Consider the following 23,041-nt stretch of genomic DNA (forward strand, 5'->3'; position numbering starts at 1 on the left):
TCATGTAGTCAAAGTCATATTTTTTTCAATAAATATAAAATGAAACACACAAATTAACAATACACAAGGTATGGTCTTGCAGACTGGCGCAATTGTTTGTTTATTTTTTATGTTTTTTTAGGGTTGTCCTTTTTCGAAGACTAGGTGTAATTTTCCTCTCTTTTTCAAGTTCTAGTAGCACGTTTTGATATCTCTCTTCAGTTTTTGCTGAACCTAGACAGTCGGTACAGAGCTTAACGGCCTCTCTCCAGACAGACATTCACACAATTTAAAGCTTTAATTCGAACCTTTCCTTCAAGATAAACGTCGTTAGTACATCATTTTTTCACTGGTACAGGAATGAATGAGGAATCAATGTCTAGCAAACTGAACAATAGCAATGAGTCTCAATCAATTAGATCACTGGGCTTGACATTTTCCAACGCTGGAAATTTAGGTTTATCATGCACCAGTTCCAAATCGATCATTTGGTTGTACAGCATCGTCGTCCTTCAGTTCCAGTAATTTGTTGGAAATTATCAGGTGATGCAAGGCGCTAGTATCTCAGCAAAACCTCATAGGATTTGGAACGATGATTATGACTGAAAAAATTATCAAATCTAAATAGAATTGGCGCTCTGTACAGCTCAAAACCACGGCCTAAAATCAAATTGAGATATATATCTCAATTTCTTCTAAAGTTATGCTTGATTATACATTTTTACATTTTGTGTTACCTTCACCTCTCAAAATTGAATGGCCTCGTATTTTGAATTTTGATTAAAATTGATTACCAACTTTTTGTCGTAATCCTGATTGCTATTAAACAAAGGCAAAAGCATAACTTCCGCTAATTTTGTTGACAATGTAAAAATGTGAAAAATTGAAGCTCAAAACAAATTTTATATTACAAGAAAATGTTGCCACTGAGTAATTTAAATATTTAGACAGAAATTCCGACTTGCTCTTAGAAGACAGAGAGATCCCTCGTGGATATTTTCGTACATCAAACAGTCCTTATACTTAAATGGTATTGAAACAAATAACTTTATTGTAATTACCTTCTAAAAAGAATGGGTAACCCCTCAAATTCCCTCCTTCAAACAAAATCATTCTTGCTAAAAAAAGCTTGAATGAAAATTGTCTTTTTCTTAATAAATTCTCACATTTGTTAGATTACCACCCTTCACCCCCATCAACAAAAATACAGAGTGTGACAGGGAAATTTTCCGCGATCAAGCAACAAAAACCGTAATAACTTTTTATTAGAAAAGTATAATGAAAAATGTTATTACAAAAACTTCTAGCAATAATCTTTGCAGGAATTATTTACTATGACAGGCTCCTGCACATTTCTGTGTGGTGATCTCTCAACCATGCTCTATAAGACGCTTCACACACTGAAGGTGTGTGGATTTAAATCAAGACTGGTGGAAGGCTGGAAGGTCTGGTCCCATAAGTCAGAAAGTGATCCTTGCAGAAGTTATGTATCTTCAAGGCCGTATTGCTGGTGGTTCCACCTTCGTTCCTCACATAGTCCTTCTCAGGATAGTTTGCCTTTAGCCAGGGCAAAATTTTCCACCACAGGACCTTATAGTAGGCCTCAGCCCCGAATTTCTCATTGGGCTTGAAGTAGAAGGGATCCATTTTCTTCCCATCAGAGGCCACGACTCCCAAGCACATTGTTTGGGCCGGATGTTTTGTCCTGAAGGTGTCTAGGACTTCTTTAGGTGATGTTACTTTAAATTTGTCGATTCTGCAGTTCAAAACCTGATCAACTCTGAAGATCTTATTGTCTGAGAAGATCTTCACAGTCGACAGATGACTTTTGAAGTAATAAAGGACTTTTTGCATCTCTCAATCCTTAAAGCCTTCAACCTGTCTGCGATAATATGTCTTGGAGTCCTGACAAAGCTCTTAAGGCCGACGCCATCATAAACTGCCTTTCTGATGGTGATATAATCCACGTTGAATTAGTCAGCCAAGTGGTGCATTGTTGCTGTTGGATATTCCTTTATCTTGGCCTCCAGGGAGTAAAGAAATGTTTCATCTCGCTTCAAATAATTTCCTTCACTTCCACCCTTCCTTTTGACTCCTTTCCTATTCTCCTTCGCCACCCTAATAATCCGCACTGTCCTCATGGGCACGCATATAATGTCTGAAATTCGAATCAATAATATCAGAAGCCCTTTTTCTTTTTGATTACTACTCACTCATTTTTTGTCCTGTTTAGATCAAATCAAAACAATGTGCAAGAAAAAAACACATTTATCGGAATCTTGCTTGATATTTCACCTGAAACCTTAATTAACGCAAAAAAAAAATTTTATTCATGTGGAAAATTTCCCTGTCGCACTTTGTACTACGAACGCTCCTGTATGTATGACCTCGACATTTTTGTCTTAAATTTTTAGCCGAAAAAGTATAAAACTTTTCATACTTAGTTTAGTACAGGATCCGGTACGAAAATATTAGTATCATTGTTACCAACACTAATATTCATTTATTAACTTTCCTTCTTGAGATCCTGTTTTACCGGAATTTATTGGGGTTTTACACCTTACGATAATTTCCCAAGAAAAAATCTCTCTCTCAAAAGTATTCCGTTGTGTTATTTCATAATGTAAGTTTCCTTTATCAATTAAATTAAAATTTGAATACTTAATCATTAAAGATTCTCTTTAAATACTTTTCTTAACTATTTATGCTAGAGTGCAAACAATGTGCTATCTACATGAACAAAAAACAATGGGTAGCAAAGTCCCTATAACAAAGATTTATCTTTTCTTCTTATAATGGAAAATAAATTACTTCATTTTTACAGTTTATATGATTTAGAAACTATGTCGTAAAAAAAAAACACCATACTCAGTATGAAGTAGAATATTTTAGGTTAATATGTGAGTACATGCTGTCTACAAATTGTACAAGCTAAATTGCACAAGTTACATCCAAAAAAAAGAGATGACTAATTTACAGTTACTTGTGATACAATGATTGAAATTCCATTAAAGAATAACCAATTTATTTGATTTTACAGGTAAAATTATTAAATGTATATACATTATACATCACATTAAGTACAATTCCATCACATCTACATAAGTAGTGTAGTGGCAGTACTTATTTATTCGGTCCAGTCTTAATACCGGTCATATCAGTGCTTGGGACCGGTTCTTAAGACTGTCAGTCCTTCGGACTGTCTGTGCTAGAACCGATAAAAAAAAGAAATAAAGTTGAGTACGTCATCAAGAATTGAGCTTTATAATTTTTAGGACTGAACTGGGCCGAGACTGAACTGGACGGGACTGCAGTCATCAGTCCTAAATAAGGACGATACAATACTATATATCCGTTTATAGGGTGTGGATGACGTCAAAACAACCAAGACGAAGACAAGATCAAAATTTGAGGCAAATAGACCAATTGAACCCCAAAATAATCAATTGTTCTTGTTTTTTAATAAAAGTTTTAATCTAAATACTTGTTTTGCTTTTTTCACTGAAAAGAAGACTTTGACAAGTGGTGACCGAAATAGGAGATCAAGATCGATTTCGAGAACTCATAGGTACATTATATACGTACATTTTTCACATTACTTGCGCAATATATAAAATTTTCAATAGAGGAGTCAATGTTCATTTTAACTTCATTTACATACATTGTCAGGTGAAATGATTATGGGTAATTTGATTATTTGATAATCTAGTGCAGTGATATCCAGGCTTGTGGAGCGCTAGCCAGATTGCTATCTCCCTAATGTTTAGTTGAGGCTAACTACTCATTTTCACTTCAAATAGTATTTTTTTAGCAAAATTGTCGCAATATCATCAAATCGCATAAAACACTCAAAATACATAAAATATTGGAAAATATTTGACGGTATTTCGTATTTTCTGAGATTCTAACAGGGTTACCAATTTACTTTCCTCATCAGTTTGACCTTACAAAATCAGATTTGCTCTGTTTTTTTTGTTTTGTTTTATTTGGTCTAAAATTAAAAAATATAGTATTTAATAGTTTTATTTCATATGTATAGCCATTTTTTAAGAAATTTAACAAAATAGGTTCTGCAGCCGATTAAAATACTTCAAGTGGCCATGTGGCGCATGATATTGAAAGGTTAGACATACCTGATCAAGTATATTTCCATTGAAATTGATATTGTTTCAGACAATCAAACTATAGTATGATGGTGCCGGTGAGTAATGATCCACATCTTGAGCCTGTAGTTATTTTGCACAACCCGTGAGTGAGCTATATTATAGGATATCAGAAGGAGTAATTGATGCTCAGGGAAGCAGTGCAGTGGTTAATATTACACCTTCTTTACAAGTGCTCCACTTACACTACCCGTGGGTCGGGGTGCATCATAGGTAGGGATGGGCATCGAGCCATTGCATGCAAAAAGCGAGAGCGAGACATTTGTTACAGTTGATTAAAGTTACGGGTTCGAAAGATAGAATATCACGTGATTCTACTATAGAAATGACAATCTTCTATATTTCAAATTGTACTAGAACAGGTAATATAAAAAGTAGTCGAAATTTTCAAATTCAGGAATACTTGATTTACTTCGTGAAACTCTTAAAAATAACTTTCATCTTTCTATATTATGGATCTATCAACATTGAGATCTAATAAATGTCTTCCCTTAAAGTCGCTAATATGTTATTTTATACAATTAGTAAACAAAAACTAATGGTTATCACTTAGAAATAATATCCGTCTTCATCCTATCCTACTTCAAATACACTAAAAAGATTTTAAATTATCTGAAATAAATTCAACATCTACATGTTCGAATCCATGGAGCATACTTAAGTATCCACCGAAAGAAACAGATGTTAGACAAACACCTTGGACCCATTTGAAACCATTCAGGCAGTTGTTCTTCGTTGTTTGTAAATCCAGATACAGCTTAAATTACAACTGCGAAAAACAGGGCTTGTATTTTTGATGAGACAAGAATACGAAAACTCTTCAGATATGCTCTCCAAGAGATAGGACCGAAGCCAGGTAGAGGAAATCGAAGGAAGATATTTCTAACTTGATCATCTATCTCAAGAGAGCAGATTCGACTCCTTCCTTGCAAAGGAGATTAAAAGATTACAACATTGAAGAGATCCATTCAGGATGAGTAGGGAACTTCAATATTACAAATATAATTATTATTTACTTTATTTCAATTTGTACGAATCACGGTAAGTAAGACGTCTTTATCGTTACGTTGAAACAGGGAACATTATTAAGACAATTAATTAAAGTAGTATAACGTATACTTATAACAGTAAGTTAAATTAGTAGGGGTAAGTTTTAAAAAAATACAACTAAAAAAAAAAATTGTATTAATTATAACTAGAAGTCATAAGCGGAGAATCAGAAAAATTTAACAGGACAAATGATACGATATAAAAGTTATTAATGTAAAATAAAACAAATAGATTAAACAAATTATTAGTGACACTATACATATACAAAATAAATTGAGATATTTTTTTATACAGAAATAAATTGAGATGTTTTTATACAGAAATAAATTTACTAATTAGCAGAATAGAATATGTATTGGCAATGCAGACAAAACTATCGAGAAAAGAGAGACACATTATCTTCTACTCGTTTTCCAATGACAAAAGATGAACAAAAATCAAGGGTCCAAGTTATATAGGTAGTTTTCCATATAGATTATACATCAAAATGAAATTGTGATTAAGAAAAGTTATATCTACGTTATATACATCAAGGAAACTGAATGATTCTTATAAATGAAATATCTTTCTTCGAGTAAGAGAGGAGGCAGAGTTGACTTAAGAACAAAATAACTTCCTAATTTCAAATAAGGAGCAGTGGATGAACGATGAAAAATCTTTCATTTCCTCTTTTCAGCTTTCTGTGGATTATTCTGTATTTTTATGGAACTAACTAGTTCTGATAGAAGTATAAGATTATTTCGTAGAAGATTTGAAGGAATTTATGTATTTTTGAACATAGAGGCAATGATTCTCGAGCCCAGAAGTCACTATCACAGACCTTGAAAGGGAAGGGGCATCTGCACAATGAACGATCCTTCCATTAAAGAAAAATGAGATCCACCAAGTGAGGTACACAGAGACGAGATCCCTTGAACAGAACATGAAGAGAGGATCAGAAGGCGTGTTGCTAGGATATCCAAATGGGAAAATGAATAGATGGAGATCCAATTAAATGCAATCCAGGTGGAGAGGGAACTTTTGAAGGCGTTTGACTAATAAAATTAATTATATTCAATATTATTAAGGTAAGCGGTAAACCATAGTCTTTATTAGAGGGAGATGTTGAACAAGAAATAATAATAAATAATGAAGGAAAAAACAAGAAAGAAAAAAAGTAAGATCTACCAACTTTTTTCCTTGTCTAATCTCAAAACAGTAATTTATTTCAGCAAACAGACCATCTTTAATAATAGGATATTAAGAAAGTTGTTTTGATCTCCCTTGTGGAAGAGCGATTCACTTGCATAACCCGTGGGCCAGCGTGTATTATAATATATTGAAAAGGGACCTTGATCTTTAGTATAGTGTTGGCCACAGGTTTTGATCCCTCTTAGGGATCAGCTGTCCACCTGCATAACCTGCTGGTCAAGATATATTTTGCAAAATAGAATTGAGTATACTGTTACAATTTCTTATCATAAAATAGTTTGATTGTGTGAATTCAATATAAGTTTCAATGAAAATAAACTTAAACTTATCTTAATCAAATCCTTAATTATCAAATGGCTTAGCAATGAATTGTTTAATGATCAAACTACCCACAACCATTTCACCTGGACATTTAAATGAGGTTAGAATGAACATTGACTATTCTATTGGAAATTTTATAGATGGGGCATTTTGCAAAATGTATAAGTAATTTAACTAGAATTATATTCTATATAGCTAGTGCTATAATTATTATTAAATAAGGTGTTTAAGAGGTACAAGCTCTTACTCGTACACATTTAATCCCAACCTGCACACTCTACAATGAAATGTTGTGAATTATTACTTTGGTGTATAATATGTTGAATATAACTTTTTATGACGGGAGTTCCAAAATTCTGGCAGGAATAACCATTTGCAATCCATGAATAATGTGTTTGGGATTGTGAATTAGTAATTATCCTTCAATTTGATTAATGAATGCACATTTCCTTTTTGTTTTTATAAAGTTTGTGGATAAAAAAATGTGCAAAATAGCAAGGAATGAACCAATTGCCATTGAAGTATTATTAAGAGCTTTATGTTAGTATAGCTTAATTTATTAAACAAACAATGACAAATCGTGAGAAGCATGAAAAAGATAAATACATTTTACACGATAAAGAACCTAATCGGCACAAATCCATGCCCTACATTTTCTCAATAAAAACAATATGGCACTTCCTCTTTTCTCAGGTTTTTTTCTCTGTAGGTATACGTACCTATGAGCTAATAAATATTCATTTGGTAGTAATTACAGAATATCAACGCTCCCTATAGCAGTTAAGGTTCCTGATTTCTATTCAAATTAACGGTACAATAAGTGTAACTACGTAGTTTCTTTCATGGATAAATTCAGTGTTGTATGATCATACAAAATTTACGGCTAATTACATAGTCAGGAAACATTTTTATTATAATTATATTAATTAATAGTATTATTATCTATATAATCCAAATGTTTTAAAAAAAACACTTTTTCACAAACAACAGATGGAGTTTGTAATCAAAACAAAAATACATTTAAGTAGTCACTTAAAGATAGTTGAAATGTTGTAATGGTAAAATGTGCATTTGGATAAACTCTTGCATATTTTTTCTTTTATACTATCGAGCAATATAAATATTTGTTATATCTAGGTTTCGAAAAAATGGTAAATAATTGAGTTAAACAATTACTTTTCCAAATTAGAACTGTGTTCAAAATATTACTTGCCCACCGAAAAATGCCAAATGATTGCAATTTTGAGTCCATATGGTTGCAGGACCAAGTCAAATCAGATTCATAATGGTAGAGATCTCAAGTCAAGTTCAAGCCCTTATGGTGCTGATTCCATGGATAAATGAGTTCGATCCTAGTCTAGATTCGAGTTCTACAGCTCATACCTTTTCAGATTTTCAAATTATGTTCGATTCAAGGATATTAAAATAATTTAGAACTTTCTCATGCCTACTGTACACAAATGCTGAAATTTAAAATAATTTTTTTCCACGATCTATATTAATTTTTTTTTAAATAAAATGATGACCTGTTACCTGTATTTTCATTCATCTTTTGACACTGTATCACAACCAGTGTGATTATATTCTATAAGTAAATAAATACTTCCTATTAATATATAGGTCAATACAAAATTAAGCTATAGATATTTATCCGTCAAATTGTGCCTGGATTACATTTGTATTTTTCAACTAATTATCTTCTATTTCTGTTAATAAAATATTCGGATAAATCCTATGAAGACAGTACAAATTATTCATAAAGGTTGTACAAGCCCACTGTCATAAAAACTAAAGTAAAATGATGAAATTGATTGAAAGACTATATTGGGACCAAATATTGTCATATAAATCAATTATTTATTTTCAACTATAGTAAGCATTGTTGGCTATATCAATATGTCCTACGAGATTGAATACAAAGAATATCATTGACCAAAGTATGTCCATAAAATATTGTGTTGTACTCGCACATATTACGTAAAAAAATAGATTGGATATTTCTGCTTTGTTTTTTTTTTAAAGATTGTTTTTGTGTGAACTCACCACAAAGGTTAAAATCCCCCTTGGTATTTTTAAAGACAAAACAAATATCTAAAGGATTTGCACGTGAAAAAAATATATTGTAAGATAGCTCTAAGAAAAAAAAAGTCTTACAATCTTTTAGATGTTTGAATAGAGCTGCCAAATAATAGACTCAATATGTAAAAATGCATATGCTTCACTTAATGAATATAGACTTTTTATTATACTTATTCAAGCATACATAACCATGGATATAATAATTTCTTTGAGACTGCAAGTTCAATGTACACACATAGATATTTGTCCTTTAAATTTCTTTTACAACATCGATAATTATAGATTAATAAATACTAGTTCTTATTTTAAAATGATTTATTTTTAGGGCATGAATGATAGAAAAAAGTTAGACACATCTATTTTTTTTTATTCATAGATACTGTTGTTGTTCGGTATACGGGTACAACATGTAGTTATTGCCGGAGGATTGTAACTTTTAAAACAATACTTGCAGTGTCATTAAGGGCCTATAAATATTAGCCTGCCAATGATGTAACTCCAAAAAATTTCTGAGTCAGGTCCATTTCCCCCCTCCCTCAACAAAATTGTCCCTATTAAAAAAAAACATTCAATTTCTGATCTAGTCTACTATCCCAAACAAAAACCTATGATGGCTCCTGTAAATTCATGTCAAAAGCATTTAATAATATTTTGTTCAAATGTTTGAAGTTGCAAAAGTACAGTCAGGTATCGAAAAATCACTTATGATATAGTTTTTAACCATTAATACTATAGTGCAAATGATGAATTATATATATTTAGAAAATAATGCCCATAAAGGCATCTATAACAAGCTTATAAATGTTAATTTAATAATATATTAATTATCTAGTATACTTAAGAAACACAAGTTAATTTTGGTTCCTTCACAACTAGTTTAAAATGTATATTTTCATTGTAAAATGGTAAAATAAATTTCTTAAATTTCATGATACTTATTATTAATAAAATCATTTCCTTGAAATAAAAAAATGTATTTCCTGGGTTCTCGTTAAAGGATAATTTATTGGGAAATATGAAACTCTCATAAAAATGTAATTGGTATATATTATAAAAGCTAAAAAAATAATATTTAGTAGCTTTCTTTTACACTTAAAAAACACCGTATAAATTTATGTATCTATTCATATTTCTAAATAGAGATTTATAATATTTGAGCTTGACCTATATAACCATAAAGTCAAGAAGAAAATTAATATTTCATTCCATTATTTTGACTCTTTCCCTCTTTTTCTATGATTGATTATCTTATATGTATTTTATGTCCCAGTCTCAAAATATGCATTTATTTAAAATATAAATTATAATTCCTGTTTATTCCACAGAACATATCCGTAATATAAATATAATCAATATCAGTAACTTGAAGGCCCATGTAACATCCTTTGTGGACCAATAATTTAATTAAAACATAACCAAGTTTATATAAGTATCACACTGTAGAAAACAATGGTAAAATACTCAACTATAATTTAAATTATACTCAACTTGTGAATCTAACAAAAGTGTTTGTGTACTTTTTGTAAAAAAATTGACCTCCATATGTATAAAAAATAATGTGGCCTGTGTTGGCTGCCAATTTTTTAATTATTTTTCCTTGTTTCTCTATGTTTATATTCAACTGCCGCATAACTTAGCCCAAATCTATATTCGAGTCGATTAGGTTCCGATTCCATACTAGAATATTCTGTGACTGAGTAGATAGAGCATAACGTAGCAGGAGCTTCCACAGGATTATATATATATAATTATCTTATATTTTTGGTTTTTGGAATTTTTTTGCAAAAAATCGTTTTTTAGAGCTATTCACAAAATATTAAATTTTTTGGAAAAAATTTCAAAAATCTACAGCTATTTACAAAGAAATAAATTTTTTGGAAAACAGTTTCAAAAATCTACATATATTCACATAAATTAAATTTTTGGAAATTAATTTCAAATTTTAAATTGTTTTTTAAATTTATAAAATCCACAGTTATTCACATAAAAAATGCAAAAATGCATAGCTATTCATATAGAAATATTTTTTTGGAAAACAATTTCAAAAATCCATATTTATTTACCGAAAATTAAATTTGGTTTCTTATGATGTCTTGACAAAGTAACATATATTAATGCAAGTGTTGTCTATGTACCTTTATGGCCTGAAAAAAATGTAAATTTAAGGGGTTTTTTGAAGTACCATGTGTGTGGGGGGGTCTGAGCTCAAGTTTCCGACCGATTTTTTTCGAGTTTTTGTTTTTTATGATGTCCGTACATAGTACTATACATTGGTGCAAGTTTTGTCCATGTACCTTATGGTTACGAAAAACCGTCCAGAGGCTATTTTCAGTGGGTCCCGAGGCCAGACCCAGGCTGAAAAAATAAAATTCAATTTTCTAGGTGATAGAACCTTACCTTATGGGGCGAAATCCTCCGTAGGAGGCTCTCGGACTAAATGTACATGCTTAACTAACTCCTTTGAATAGCAAAGCTTCACCTTGAAAATATGTATGTATGTGAAAGATACTTTAATCCAGACAAGCGTAAATTTATCTTGAAATATATGTGTTAAATGACAACTTTGACTCTATATGATAAATAACTACAATTCTGAGTTCATATATATTTAAAGTTGAATCGGGATTTAAGTCTGATATGTTAGGGGGTACTCATGATACCGAGTCTGAATGGTATTGATTCTAACAAGAGTACAAGTACATAAAATGCCCTGAATCCAAGTCTGGATTCAAGTACTATCGCTTTGTTTTATGTTATCATAAAAAATAAAAAATCTTTTAAATGATACAACGCTGTAACAATTACAGAAATACTCCATTTGGTCTGGATTTGATGAGTCCAGTCTTTTGTTTCCAGCCCCTCACAACAAAATACACCATTGATATGCAAAAATATTAAAATGTTAGTTCCTAGAAGTGGCAGACTCGAACAATCCGATATTTCCTTGAAATTAACTACCCAGTTTCTTTGAGGAATCATTGTAATTCTAATGGAGAATGAAAAAATGTTCTATGTACAAGATAACAAAAGATTTTCGTAAAAATAAAGCTAGAAATTTTTATTAAAAAGTTTGCAAATATAACTTTATCAAACTCAGTTATTGCATACAAAACGAATCATTTTTTGAATTCATATCCTTTTTCCTTTTAATGGAAGTGTATAATAGTAGTAATATGGAGTTAAATGCATTCATTATCTTAGCTCCTTTTAAGAGGGAAGATCAATATCTTATTTTACACAGAAGTGAAAATTTGGCAGATACTCATTTGAATTTTTTTAAGTTTTTCTTAGTATAATGAATACAAAAAAATGTGACGTTTGATAAATTATGCATGCAGCAAACATGGGAAATAAAAGCTGACTGCACCAATATGGGATTGTATGTATATGGAAGCAAAGCTGAGAAACATAACGGGTGAAGTAAATATGTATATTTAAATAATACAAGTCACTTAACAAGGAGCTCTTGTTTGAATCCCTTCTTGCATAGGTCGTTCTGAACAAAATGAAAGTTATCCCTGATACGAACTCTTTGTTAAAATACACGCACGTAGAATATATAGAATGACGCTCTCACTTTTATTTTGTTCCTTCTGCAGAGGGAGGGAGTACATGCAAGGAAAAGACTTTAACGCATGAAGCAGTAGTGACTTCAACGCTAGAGTGTTCGGATATATTTATCCAACTATTATTAAAAACCAACAAATATAATAATTAAAGTTTAAGTGTCCTGAATGTAAGTTTTTATCAAGTCATGGATTGGCATGGACGTAAAAGAGAGGAGATGCAAGAGCAGCAGGAGCGTCGTCCACCTGTGTATAATTCTGAAGACTACGTTGCTGGTCTAAAAAAGTTTTGTAAATTAACAGGTCTTCAACTCTACCTTGGGGAAGAGGAAGAGGAGGAACTTCAAAATGGATCAAAGATCACCATTAAAACAAGTTCCCCTCTATCAACGAACAACAGCACTGAAATGGGCCTTCGACAATTCTCTAATATTTCGGAACTGCTGGCGAAATTAAAAGGGGATTTAAATTTAAGTTTTCCGAGTTTTATTCGAGAGTTTATTGGTTCATCGAATGATGGAGTGACTTTACTTCTGGAAGCTCTAAAAGCTATTCAACTCTCACAATCTAACATAACTGGTAGTTTGAATCAATTAGGCTCTAGAGCAAACCATGTTATGTTTAAACGGGCTCTGAATGATGAATTTGAAATTCTTGTTTGTCTCAAAATATGTTCACGATCCGATGATGGAGTTCAACGATTAGCAGAGCATCCATCCGGTCTCTTTACCATAGCAGTTTGTGTTATGAGTAATTATTCTAAGTCACGGGTTCTAAGTTTGCAACTTCTAGCCAGACTCTGTGATGCACAAGGAGGGCATAAACAGGTTTCAGACTCTATTTCCATGCTTAGACTCCGTTTTGGAGAGCCTGTTCGCTTCAAATTCCTAGTAGGAATGCTCAATTCATACAACTCTTCAGCCTTTCAAATATCTTGCCTTCGATTCTTGAATCGATTCATTGAAACATCAAAAGACTCTCGAGAAAAGATTTTGATTCAAACTGAGCTAGAAGAGGCTGGATTTGATACATGTCCCTTGAAGAAATTGATTGCAAGTAATTCCGTTTCACGGTCTGACCTACTTAAAGAAGAGCTCAACCGTTGGTCCCAGAACTATGTTGATGTAAACGGCCTCGTAAAGAAGTTATTAGATGCAGAGAGAGCGAATCGCAAGTTGAGAGAGGAGATTGCAGTTCTCAAGGAAAAGAACCGACACATGGAGACAGAGAGAGAGGAATTGAAGTCCGATTATAATAGACTTCAAAGTGAGTTAAATGACAATACAGTCCTCAAATTTGAAATGAATGAAAACGTCAAATTTCCGAGTTATGACGTAGAGGAAAATACTCGTCTCCGGAGACCCTCCTCCCTTGTCACAATTTTAAATTCAAACGTAGTCACAGAAGATAATCGTACAATCATCACTTGTTCTTCATCTTCATCGGTATCACCTTCGAATTCTCCAAAAATAGTGCCAGATTCTGGTTTATCATCGAATTCCTCCACTCATGAGGAAACCAAGTCACTTTCAGATGACTCTTCCTCACATCAAAAAGAAACCACAGAAGAAGAGGATGACTTAAGTCCCAACACTCTAGAGAACCCTTCTCTCCAGTCCGAGAACATTCGTGTGAACGTAAAAAAGACAATATCTAAATTTAATCGAGAAGCTGCAATTAGGAGTCGCAATGACGTTGCAAATAACAGAGTGGATCGAGTAGTCGTGGAAACTACTCCCAACTCCTTTACACGTACTCCAAGTCCTCCTCCTAGATGCATTGGAGAAACTATTAAGGTATTAATATATTCTATCATCATTCAATATAAATTTATCATCCCTGGATTCATTGCTCAGGTGAAAGTGTTTTTTATAACCATAAACACATACACAATCTATGTACCAGAGGAGGGGAAAAAAATAGGTTTTTTATGATTTTTTTTTGTTGTACATACAATACACATCCATATGTTGTCTGGCGTAGGTAGATAAACGTCATATTAAAAGAATAGCCCTATCACTTTTTACATAAAAAAAAAGTTATATATACAAGGATTGCCAATGTAATGACTTTCAAAGAAATCCTTTGACAACTTAAATATTGTGTGGTGAGTTAACATAAAAACAATCTGGAACAAAAATCAAGGAAAGGAAAAAGGTCCATTTTATTTTTACATAATATATACAAACAGCCCAATATTTCAATTTGTACTCAAATTTCTGGGATAGGTTGAGGTATTTGAGGATGTTAGCTATAATTGAAAATCTTCATTTGATTTGATGTGACTTAATTTGGGATCGACATGGCCTTTCAAATATAATCTATATATTTTTGATTATTTCATTGAAACGGTGGATTTTTACAACTTTAAGTGCAATTTTCAACACATCCAAAATTATTATTATTCAGAATAATTCGTCGAAGAATATAAATGTAATCCAGACTCTATTTTGAGAAAGATAATTACAGCTTGGTTTTTTATTGATAGGCCAAATGCTTTTGTACTTCATGACGATCTCCTTAGAGATCATAAGTAGATTTCTACTTTTTCTATTTTTTTTTTTTTTTTTTTTTTGCTTGTATTTTTGTGTGACTCACAATGTATGTATGAATATGATTTGATCGTGTGAAAAAATAGTGAGCTGTGTAGGCTGAAGAGATTTTGTATTTAAAGTCTAATAAAAATGTTCTTTCTTATACGCTGTGGCACATATCAAACACATTTGTAGAACGTCCAACTTCTATTTTGAATTCTCTCATAAAAGTTAACTGTTTTTTTCCTTTAAAAATATGTCATGGTCAGTGGAGAAAAAAACACTCCAATTTATTTTATATATAACCCCAAATTATCCAAGCATATGCTTAATTATATGGTTACCAAATGTAATAGTAACAGACTACATATACATAAGAGCAAAAGGACATTGAATGTTATTTATGTTAGTAAAAATAATATATATATGTTGAGTGTGTCGATGCCAAGTTACACAATATAATAATATTTATTACATTAGTGGACAAAAAGATTTCTTATTTCCCAGGAAATATTTATTTTTTTTAATTTCGGGATCCCGTTTGTAAATAATAAACGCTATGAAATTTAAGTATTTCTTTTTATACATGAAGGAATAAATTTTTAGCTAGTCTAACACATCGCGGGGTTATTTTACCAACACAAAAATGTACACTGTTTTTTTGTTGTCAGCTTTGATGTTTGGGCTTCTTTTTTCCTAATGGGTGCCCTGAACATGAAATGGGTTGAATTATAATTAGCTATTGTTCAGCTGCGAACAATGATTGCGCAATAGTTCCTTAGTTGGAAAAAAAATTGATTAACTACTAACGGATTTTATGCATTTCATCCTGTTCCCTTGGAGGGAAGATTGCGTGATACAATAAAAGTAACGGCGTCCCATATATTCTCAATTCTCATTTTCTTCAATAATACCATTATCACTAATAGTGGACGGATTAGTTTTTTAAAGCTTAAATCGTAAAAACTTTAAATCATATGATTTTTTATTTAATATTTATTCAACTTTTTCTCAAATTAATTATACATAATTATATTATGAAATAATTAACTACAGGATTTCTCAGAAATTTTCCATGGGTGTAAAAGCCTGAGAAAACCAAGATAGACGGGATCCCGGGAGAGAACTTTTAGTGCACATTTACTTATAATTAAGTAAGACATTTGAAAAGATATACTGGTGGATACGATTTTTTCCGGTTAATGTTTCATTATTAACAATAGAAGGTGGAGTAGAAATATAATATTAATATAAAATACATAGACTATGAAATTGTTATTACTGTACAATAACAGATGTAATCACATACTGTATCTGTTGCTGAGAGAAACTTTTCCTACATGTATACATATGTAAATATTTTATAATTTAAATATGGTGTGGCTCATAGAAGGGGAGTAGAGTTGTTAAAAGGGATGTTTCAATCCTATATTTACATAGATTTCTATAAATGTTTTTTACATGATACGGTAATGATAATGTCGAATTAGGCCTGTTGCGATATACAATAAATCGATTAATTGCGAAATAAATTAAAATGAGCGATGATTTTTTGCAGACTATAATAAATCCCATCCACACCCTTTAAAGTAACGGGATGTCAAAAGTTTTTAATTCGGTTTGGTATTTCTTGCTCGGAATTTACAAAAATCAAGAACCTACAGATTTGCATATGATCGCTTTCAGTCATATTTTTTGTTGTTAGTTTGCACTTTTTTTGCGTAAAGGTCCTAATTGGCAGTTTTGCCTGTATGTATGAGCCTAATGCTTATTATTTGTTGAATTGCAATCTGGTTTACATTCTTTTTATTTAGTTTTGTATTTATTGTTTTTGGTTGTGTTTGATTTTTATTCAGGAGCCTTTTTGCTTAAAATAATTTTGTTTATTGTTTTTAGAGAGTTTAATTAATTTTGGATATTTTAAATGTCCTCCAGATGTCTAGTTCCAGTGTTCTTTAAAATTAAAAGTTTATTGATCTTGGAAAGGGTGTACTTGCATTAGTATGCCAATAATTTTATATAAGTTGAAATTGGTGTCAAAACGGTGATATTATCGTTAATCATAATAATTTATGGGGCAATTAATCGCACTGAAAAATGTGTTCTCGTGACAGGCCTATAAAGACTGTACATCTTTAAATAATTGAAAGTTTATATTCATCGTTTATGGATATTTTATCTCAATTTAAGGGTTCTGGCACTGTACTTCAACCATTTGTAAATATGTACGACAAAGAAATTTGTTTGTTTTCTTAAAATGTTGAGAAAAGATAGTCCAAAAATGTTATTTTCGGTAATAAATGAATAAGTAATACGTTTGAGCCATATTGCTCAATGTTTATAGGTTGCAGATCGCCCTTCAAGTTTATAAATGTCCTAATTTTGTTGTTTTGTTTTTAAACCTATCATATCTTTTTTTTTTTAAGGAAAAGTAAGTCAAAATATAGCAATTAATAAAAAAATGACAATTTCAGATAAGTAAACAATCTTTAAAATCATACTTTTATATTTTCTCCATAAAATGATAAAATGAATATTTCTTAAAAATGAAAAATCATTTTTTGTACTGTGTATAGTGCGCACTTATTATTTAAATTTTTTTCCCCCATATATTAATAAATTAAAATCTTTACTTTTTCAAAGTGAAGATGCATATTTTATAGATAATCTCAATACATTGATCAGTATGAATCAACTCCTACATTTCTTCATTTTTTTACCAAGAGGAACTTTTTTGGATTATGTCCTCTAATATTTGGAAAAAAAAATACAAAAGCCAAGTACGCAGATATTTGTATTAATGCAGAAGTTATATTAAAAATTTATTTTGAAAAACTTTTTTTTGAAGCGCTTCAGAATAAGCCCTTTTATTCATATTTTTCATTTCATGGGTATGTTATTTTTTATAGTTAGATCCTCTGATTTCTCGAATTATATAAATTTAATTCCTTCATGAAATCAAAACCAATGTATTTTTATAAAATAAAATATTTCCCTTACTTATTCTTTGTGGTCTAAGAAAAGAAAATTCAACCTAAGCAATGTGTTTCCATCTACAGGAAGTAAAAACTGTGGTTAGTGTTATATTATATGGTATACGTAGCTATATAAGCATGTATTTATGTACATATACTAAGGCTACACAGCTACACATGTGATCGTAGAATCAATCCATTCGATCATATTGTAGGTAGAGGATATTTGAATCGTCAAGGATCGTTGACCTACACAACACAACTATGTACATAGTTCCCCTCATGACTACAAAAAAAACCTTAGGTAGTACATAATTATGATTGATTGTGATTCGTAAGAGTATTGAAAGACTAGGGGGAAGGAACTTCATCCTCGATCCTTTAGCGTTTTCACCTTGAATGAGTAGGTACATATTGAAAAATGAAAAAAAAAAATGTCATTGAGCGTCCCTTTTAGTAGCTACTTATAATTAGAGTTGTGTGGTTTTATTGATGGGGGAAAAAGCACGAGGAATAGGGAGAGCAAGACGCATGGTGCACTTGAAATAAAATCTTTGTTAATATCATCTGTCTATTATATGACTTTGGGAGGAGAAAATGAATTCCTGCTCTAAAGAGGAGAACCACATTTGTGGAGGGAAAATATTACAACTATATTTAAATTCATATATATTTATTTTATAAGCAACTTACACCAAAGATAAACAATAATGCGAACTTCAAAGGGAGAAGTTAACACCACGAAGACCGATTAAATAATGAACAATAAGGAACAAGCCATAATATATTTTTCCTTTTCTAATTTTTAAAGGTACATTTTTTATTACAAACTACTCTACTCTACAGCTAATATTTCATACAAGGGATTTTTGTAGAGAAAAAATATAGGTTAGCGATTAGAAAAGTACAGTTTGTGTGTGTGCTCTTTTTCTCTATTTTTCATTATTTAAGAGATCGTCGTGTTGTTCTCATATTGCTTTTATAAGAAGAAATATCTCTCATTCTTGTTGTTAGTGTTTTAAATGCATCAATGTATGTGGGCGATAACATAAAAGCAAGCTGGGATACTTTTTCTCAATATTGCGACAGTATGATAAACATATCCGTTTACTATAACTTATATTAATTCAAAAAAGTGATAAAGACCTTGGGAGCCGGGGTATTTAAGGTTAACGGAACCTAATAAAAATCAGTTATTTGGTAACACTCATCATAAAAGATACTGAGACGTCATGACGTGAGATTATTTTTTAAGAAGAGTGAATAAGTATTCACATAGCAAGAATAATGAAAAGAAGAAAGGGATTAAGAACAAACCTTAACATCTGAAATTGATTATATTGATGATATCAAAAAACAAGTTCTCATCTTTATATCAGTAAATCATTTTATCTCACAAAATCATAAAACAGACAGGTGATGGATGTTAAAGAGAGCCTTAATTTAGTAATGTCATAACCCTTGCTCTGGACTTTTCCTCGTGCTCTCCAAAAATGACATCTCTAACTATACATATATCGTATTCAAGTTTCTTTTTTTTCCTGTAAATTTTCTTTCAACAAGATCCTGGGCGACTAATTTTCAAATTTTAAGATCCTGGAAAATTCTGGGACGAGCTATTAAATAACCAAGAGTCACCAGTTGCATCAAACCTATAAAGAAGTAGAAATATTCATAAAGTGAAAATCAAAATGCTGAAAAATCATATTTCATACGAAAATAACTAATTACGGATTCGTAACCAGTGCTTCAAGTTAGATTGCTGGAATTGAATATAAAATTTAAAAGACTAAAATTTTGTTGAGCTTTGTAATCAAGTATGCAAAATTCATTTTATTGTGAAATATTGTTGTCTTTGAGTATTTCTCGTAGTTGTAAAAACCCAAAAAATCAGTATTCATTACGTTATAATTTATATCCTCCTTTGGAGTACTTGAATTGTTGATGTATATTTATCTATTAATAATACTGATCGGAAATCATTATTTACAGGCAGGAGATATTGACTCCTTCGGAGTACCTCTCCAAACTCCCCATCCTCCAAGTCGATCAAGGAAAACCAAATCCTCTTCCAATACTAACATTAACGCAAGCTTAGTCACTGATGGCCGAAAGGATTCGAAATCCTTTAAAGAGAATTGGGACGTTGGTAAAAGGTAAACGCACTCTTTTAAAATAAATATGTGTATATAATAGAACAAGGGTGGGCAAACGTTTTAGTGAAAGAGCCGTAATAAGGAAATTGTATTTTTAAAAGACAGAAAAACACATTTGTAAAGGTTACATTAATTAAAGTATGTAATCTGTAAAAATGCCAAAATAGAATAGTTATATGAAAAATAAAATTGATTTTCATAATGATATTCTCAGATCATCAAAAACACAGGTTTTTTCGTCAACTGTCGATATTCTACTTCTCTTAGCTCCTATTTGTATTCTGAACGTTGATTGAATGAGTCATTTTTAACTCTTTTAGCTGTAAAAATTGCTATGTGTTTTATTAATTTATATTTAAACTACTTAAATGTAGAAACTTGATCTAAATTACATTTACAACACTTCATTGGAGGGCAATAAAAAAATATTTACCAAGACGAATATAGGTTGTGGTTTGACCAACAGTTTATTAGAGTTTTCACCTTCAGATAAATATCAGACTTTGATCAGTTAATGTCATTATAAGTAGGATAATTTTTAACAGAACCAGCCAAAATGGATACCATAATTTATATCTTCAATCAAAGTTATAATATTGTATGATATATTTTTCCGACAAAGCACAAAATTACTATAATTTGGAACAAATATATCATCAAAATTTTGAAAAATAAAATCCTTTATATATATAAGAAACACTGATATAAATGAACACACACACACAGACAAAAAAAGTTCCCTTAACGATATTTGCTTATTTCAAAGTTGATTTTGAATAACCACAAAGGAAATGAAGGAAAAAAATGACCACATTAGTTAATTTTATTTACAAGTCCTAACTGTTTTTTCTACTTTTAAGCATACAAATTATAAGATAATTGTGCGTGCGGTTTGTTCTTGTCCCTCGTAACAAAAATACGCCATTTTCCTTCATCGTAAATAAATGAAAAGGGATAACCTAATAATTAACTTTTCTTTGACGGAATGACAATTGCATAATTTTCAACGCACATAAATGAATTTCTCCGAGTCATCCTAATAACTTTGTGCAATGCCTTTTTCATATGATTAAATATTTAAAAAGTTATAACAACGAAAAACCAAGGAAATAAAATCTTTATTTGAGGATAATCACTTGTAATTATTATCTGATGCAGATACTTAAAGCTTATAAATAGCTTAATTAAACTGATAAGTATGACCAAGTTCGGTTTTATCGTGAGCGGGCTTGAGGCCGATTTTTTTTGTCTTGATACAACATTTCACATATTTAGCAGGTTTTGTTTTAAAAAAATGAAAATATATTTTTATAAAATTTTATATACACAATAAGCACATTTTCACATATCTACTGATTACCATGAATAGTTTCATTCATGGAACATAACTTATTCGATAGTCAGATCCTAAATCATTAAAGTAAAATTATACTCTAATTGCAATTTTCTGCAAGAAGTGAAGACAATGCATTTATTTTTGAAGCAAATTTTAAATGTAAAATATTTTAATTACTTTGATATAATTTTGGAATTGATAATTATTTAGAACTATGTATAAAACGGAGAAAAATATCATGAAATAAATAGGTTATATTAAAACACCATATGTTTCTTATTCTCTAAAAAGAACCGTTCGAAAAATCTATTTAAATATAATTATTTTACTTTTTCTTTAAAAAAAAAATAATTTCTTTTTTTTTCTTCGTAAGTACATAATGTGCCCTTATATTATAATAACTATACCTTGTGGATTAATTGGCTACATCTATATTACTATTAATTTTTTTTTTACCTTTATTCCATAGTCATCATCGATCGTCATCTTTGAGCTCAGATGAATCGTCTGATGAGAAAGAGGAATCAATTTACGACCCTGAACATCAGGTTAAAAGCAATGATAACACCCTCGAAACTGTATCAGCAAGAAGCTTCGGCTGTTTTGTACGACCTTCTATCACCAATGAAGCAGTAGGTGTAAGACGACACAAATCATTTTTCAATGGTTCCAAACCTCGTACAAGGCATGGCAAACCCAAAGATGTAATGAGACGCTCCGAGAGCTTTCATCAAGGGAGATCTTATAGTGTGGAACGATTAAGCGATGATCCATTTCACCCAAATAATTTTCAACGGCATTTATCAGCTGCCACTGCGGCAGCAGCTGCCGCAGCTTCACCGCCTAAGAAGTCAAGTTTAAGTAAATCTAAATCCATGGAGTTTCTAAAGGCTAAGCTACTCTCACGGAAACCCTCGTCCGTTAAATCCAAGAATAATAAAAGCAATTCCGCTTCGAGTCATTCAAATAGCAACCTATGTCAACAACATCCAGGGTTTTGGTCTGCCATACCCTCATACAGATCCTCTGATTATGTTTCGAATCTAAATAGGGAAAACTCATCAAGAAATTGTAGTTATGATTGGAGACAAGACACGCCCTTCTGGAATAAGAAAAATAGTAATAGTCAAGTCCCTCCACCCCCACCCTCAGTTCCACCTCCTCCACCAATGGATGACTGGTTACCGCCCTCTTCTCCAGCTTTTCGCAATGGCTGGATGATGCAAGGAAATCCAAATAGAAAGTTTCCCTTGCCCAATTTATTTCATCCATCAGATTACAGACAACAACCCGCATCTTATGCCTTTGAAGAATCCACTACTGACTTAGCTGATCGTTTAGAAATTACCGAGTTAACGGATGAAGAACCGGAGATACCTTCTCCAGACTATGTTGGAAATAGTTCTAATAATATTGATGGAAGTTTTTCATCTTCAAAATCAGGAAACTCTGCTTCGCAACAAGCAAGAAACATCTTGGATATGCCTTCGGGGCTTTACTAAATGACTGATGCTTGTAAATTAAGTTTAATTCTTATTGTTTAGTAATCAATTATTATAAATTATACAATGAATATGGGGATTAGAAATAAAAAACTTGAAATTCGTTTTGTGTTAACTATTTAAAAGGGTTTTTTAATTATTTTCCTCCAATTAATACAAATAATTTATGTAGAACATTCGTAGTTCAAC

The 23,041-nt window shown here is 31.2% G+C and overlaps 1 protein-coding gene across 1 annotated transcript; it reads left to right on the forward strand.

Moving 5' to 3' along the window:
• Positions 1-12,409: 12,409 nt before the first annotated feature.
• Positions 12,410-22,955, forward strand: mwh (multiple wing hairs). Its single transcript, XM_040714991.2, has 3 exons — positions 12,410-14,145; positions 19,851-20,014; positions 21,820-22,955. The coding sequence occupies exons 1-3, from the start codon at positions 12,538-12,540 to the stop codon at positions 22,850-22,852; spliced, it is 2,805 nt and encodes a 934-aa protein (XP_040570925.1). The 5' UTR covers positions 12,410-12,537; the 3' UTR covers positions 22,853-22,955.
• Positions 22,956-23,041: the final 86 nt, after the last annotated feature.

The sequence above is a fragment of the Lepeophtheirus salmonis genome, chromosome 6, assembly GCF_016086655.4.
Source record: "Lepeophtheirus salmonis chromosome 6, UVic_Lsal_1.4, whole genome shotgun sequence".
In the NCBI taxonomy this organism is placed as follows: Eukaryota; Metazoa; Arthropoda; class Copepoda; order Siphonostomatoida; family Caligidae; genus Lepeophtheirus; species Lepeophtheirus salmonis.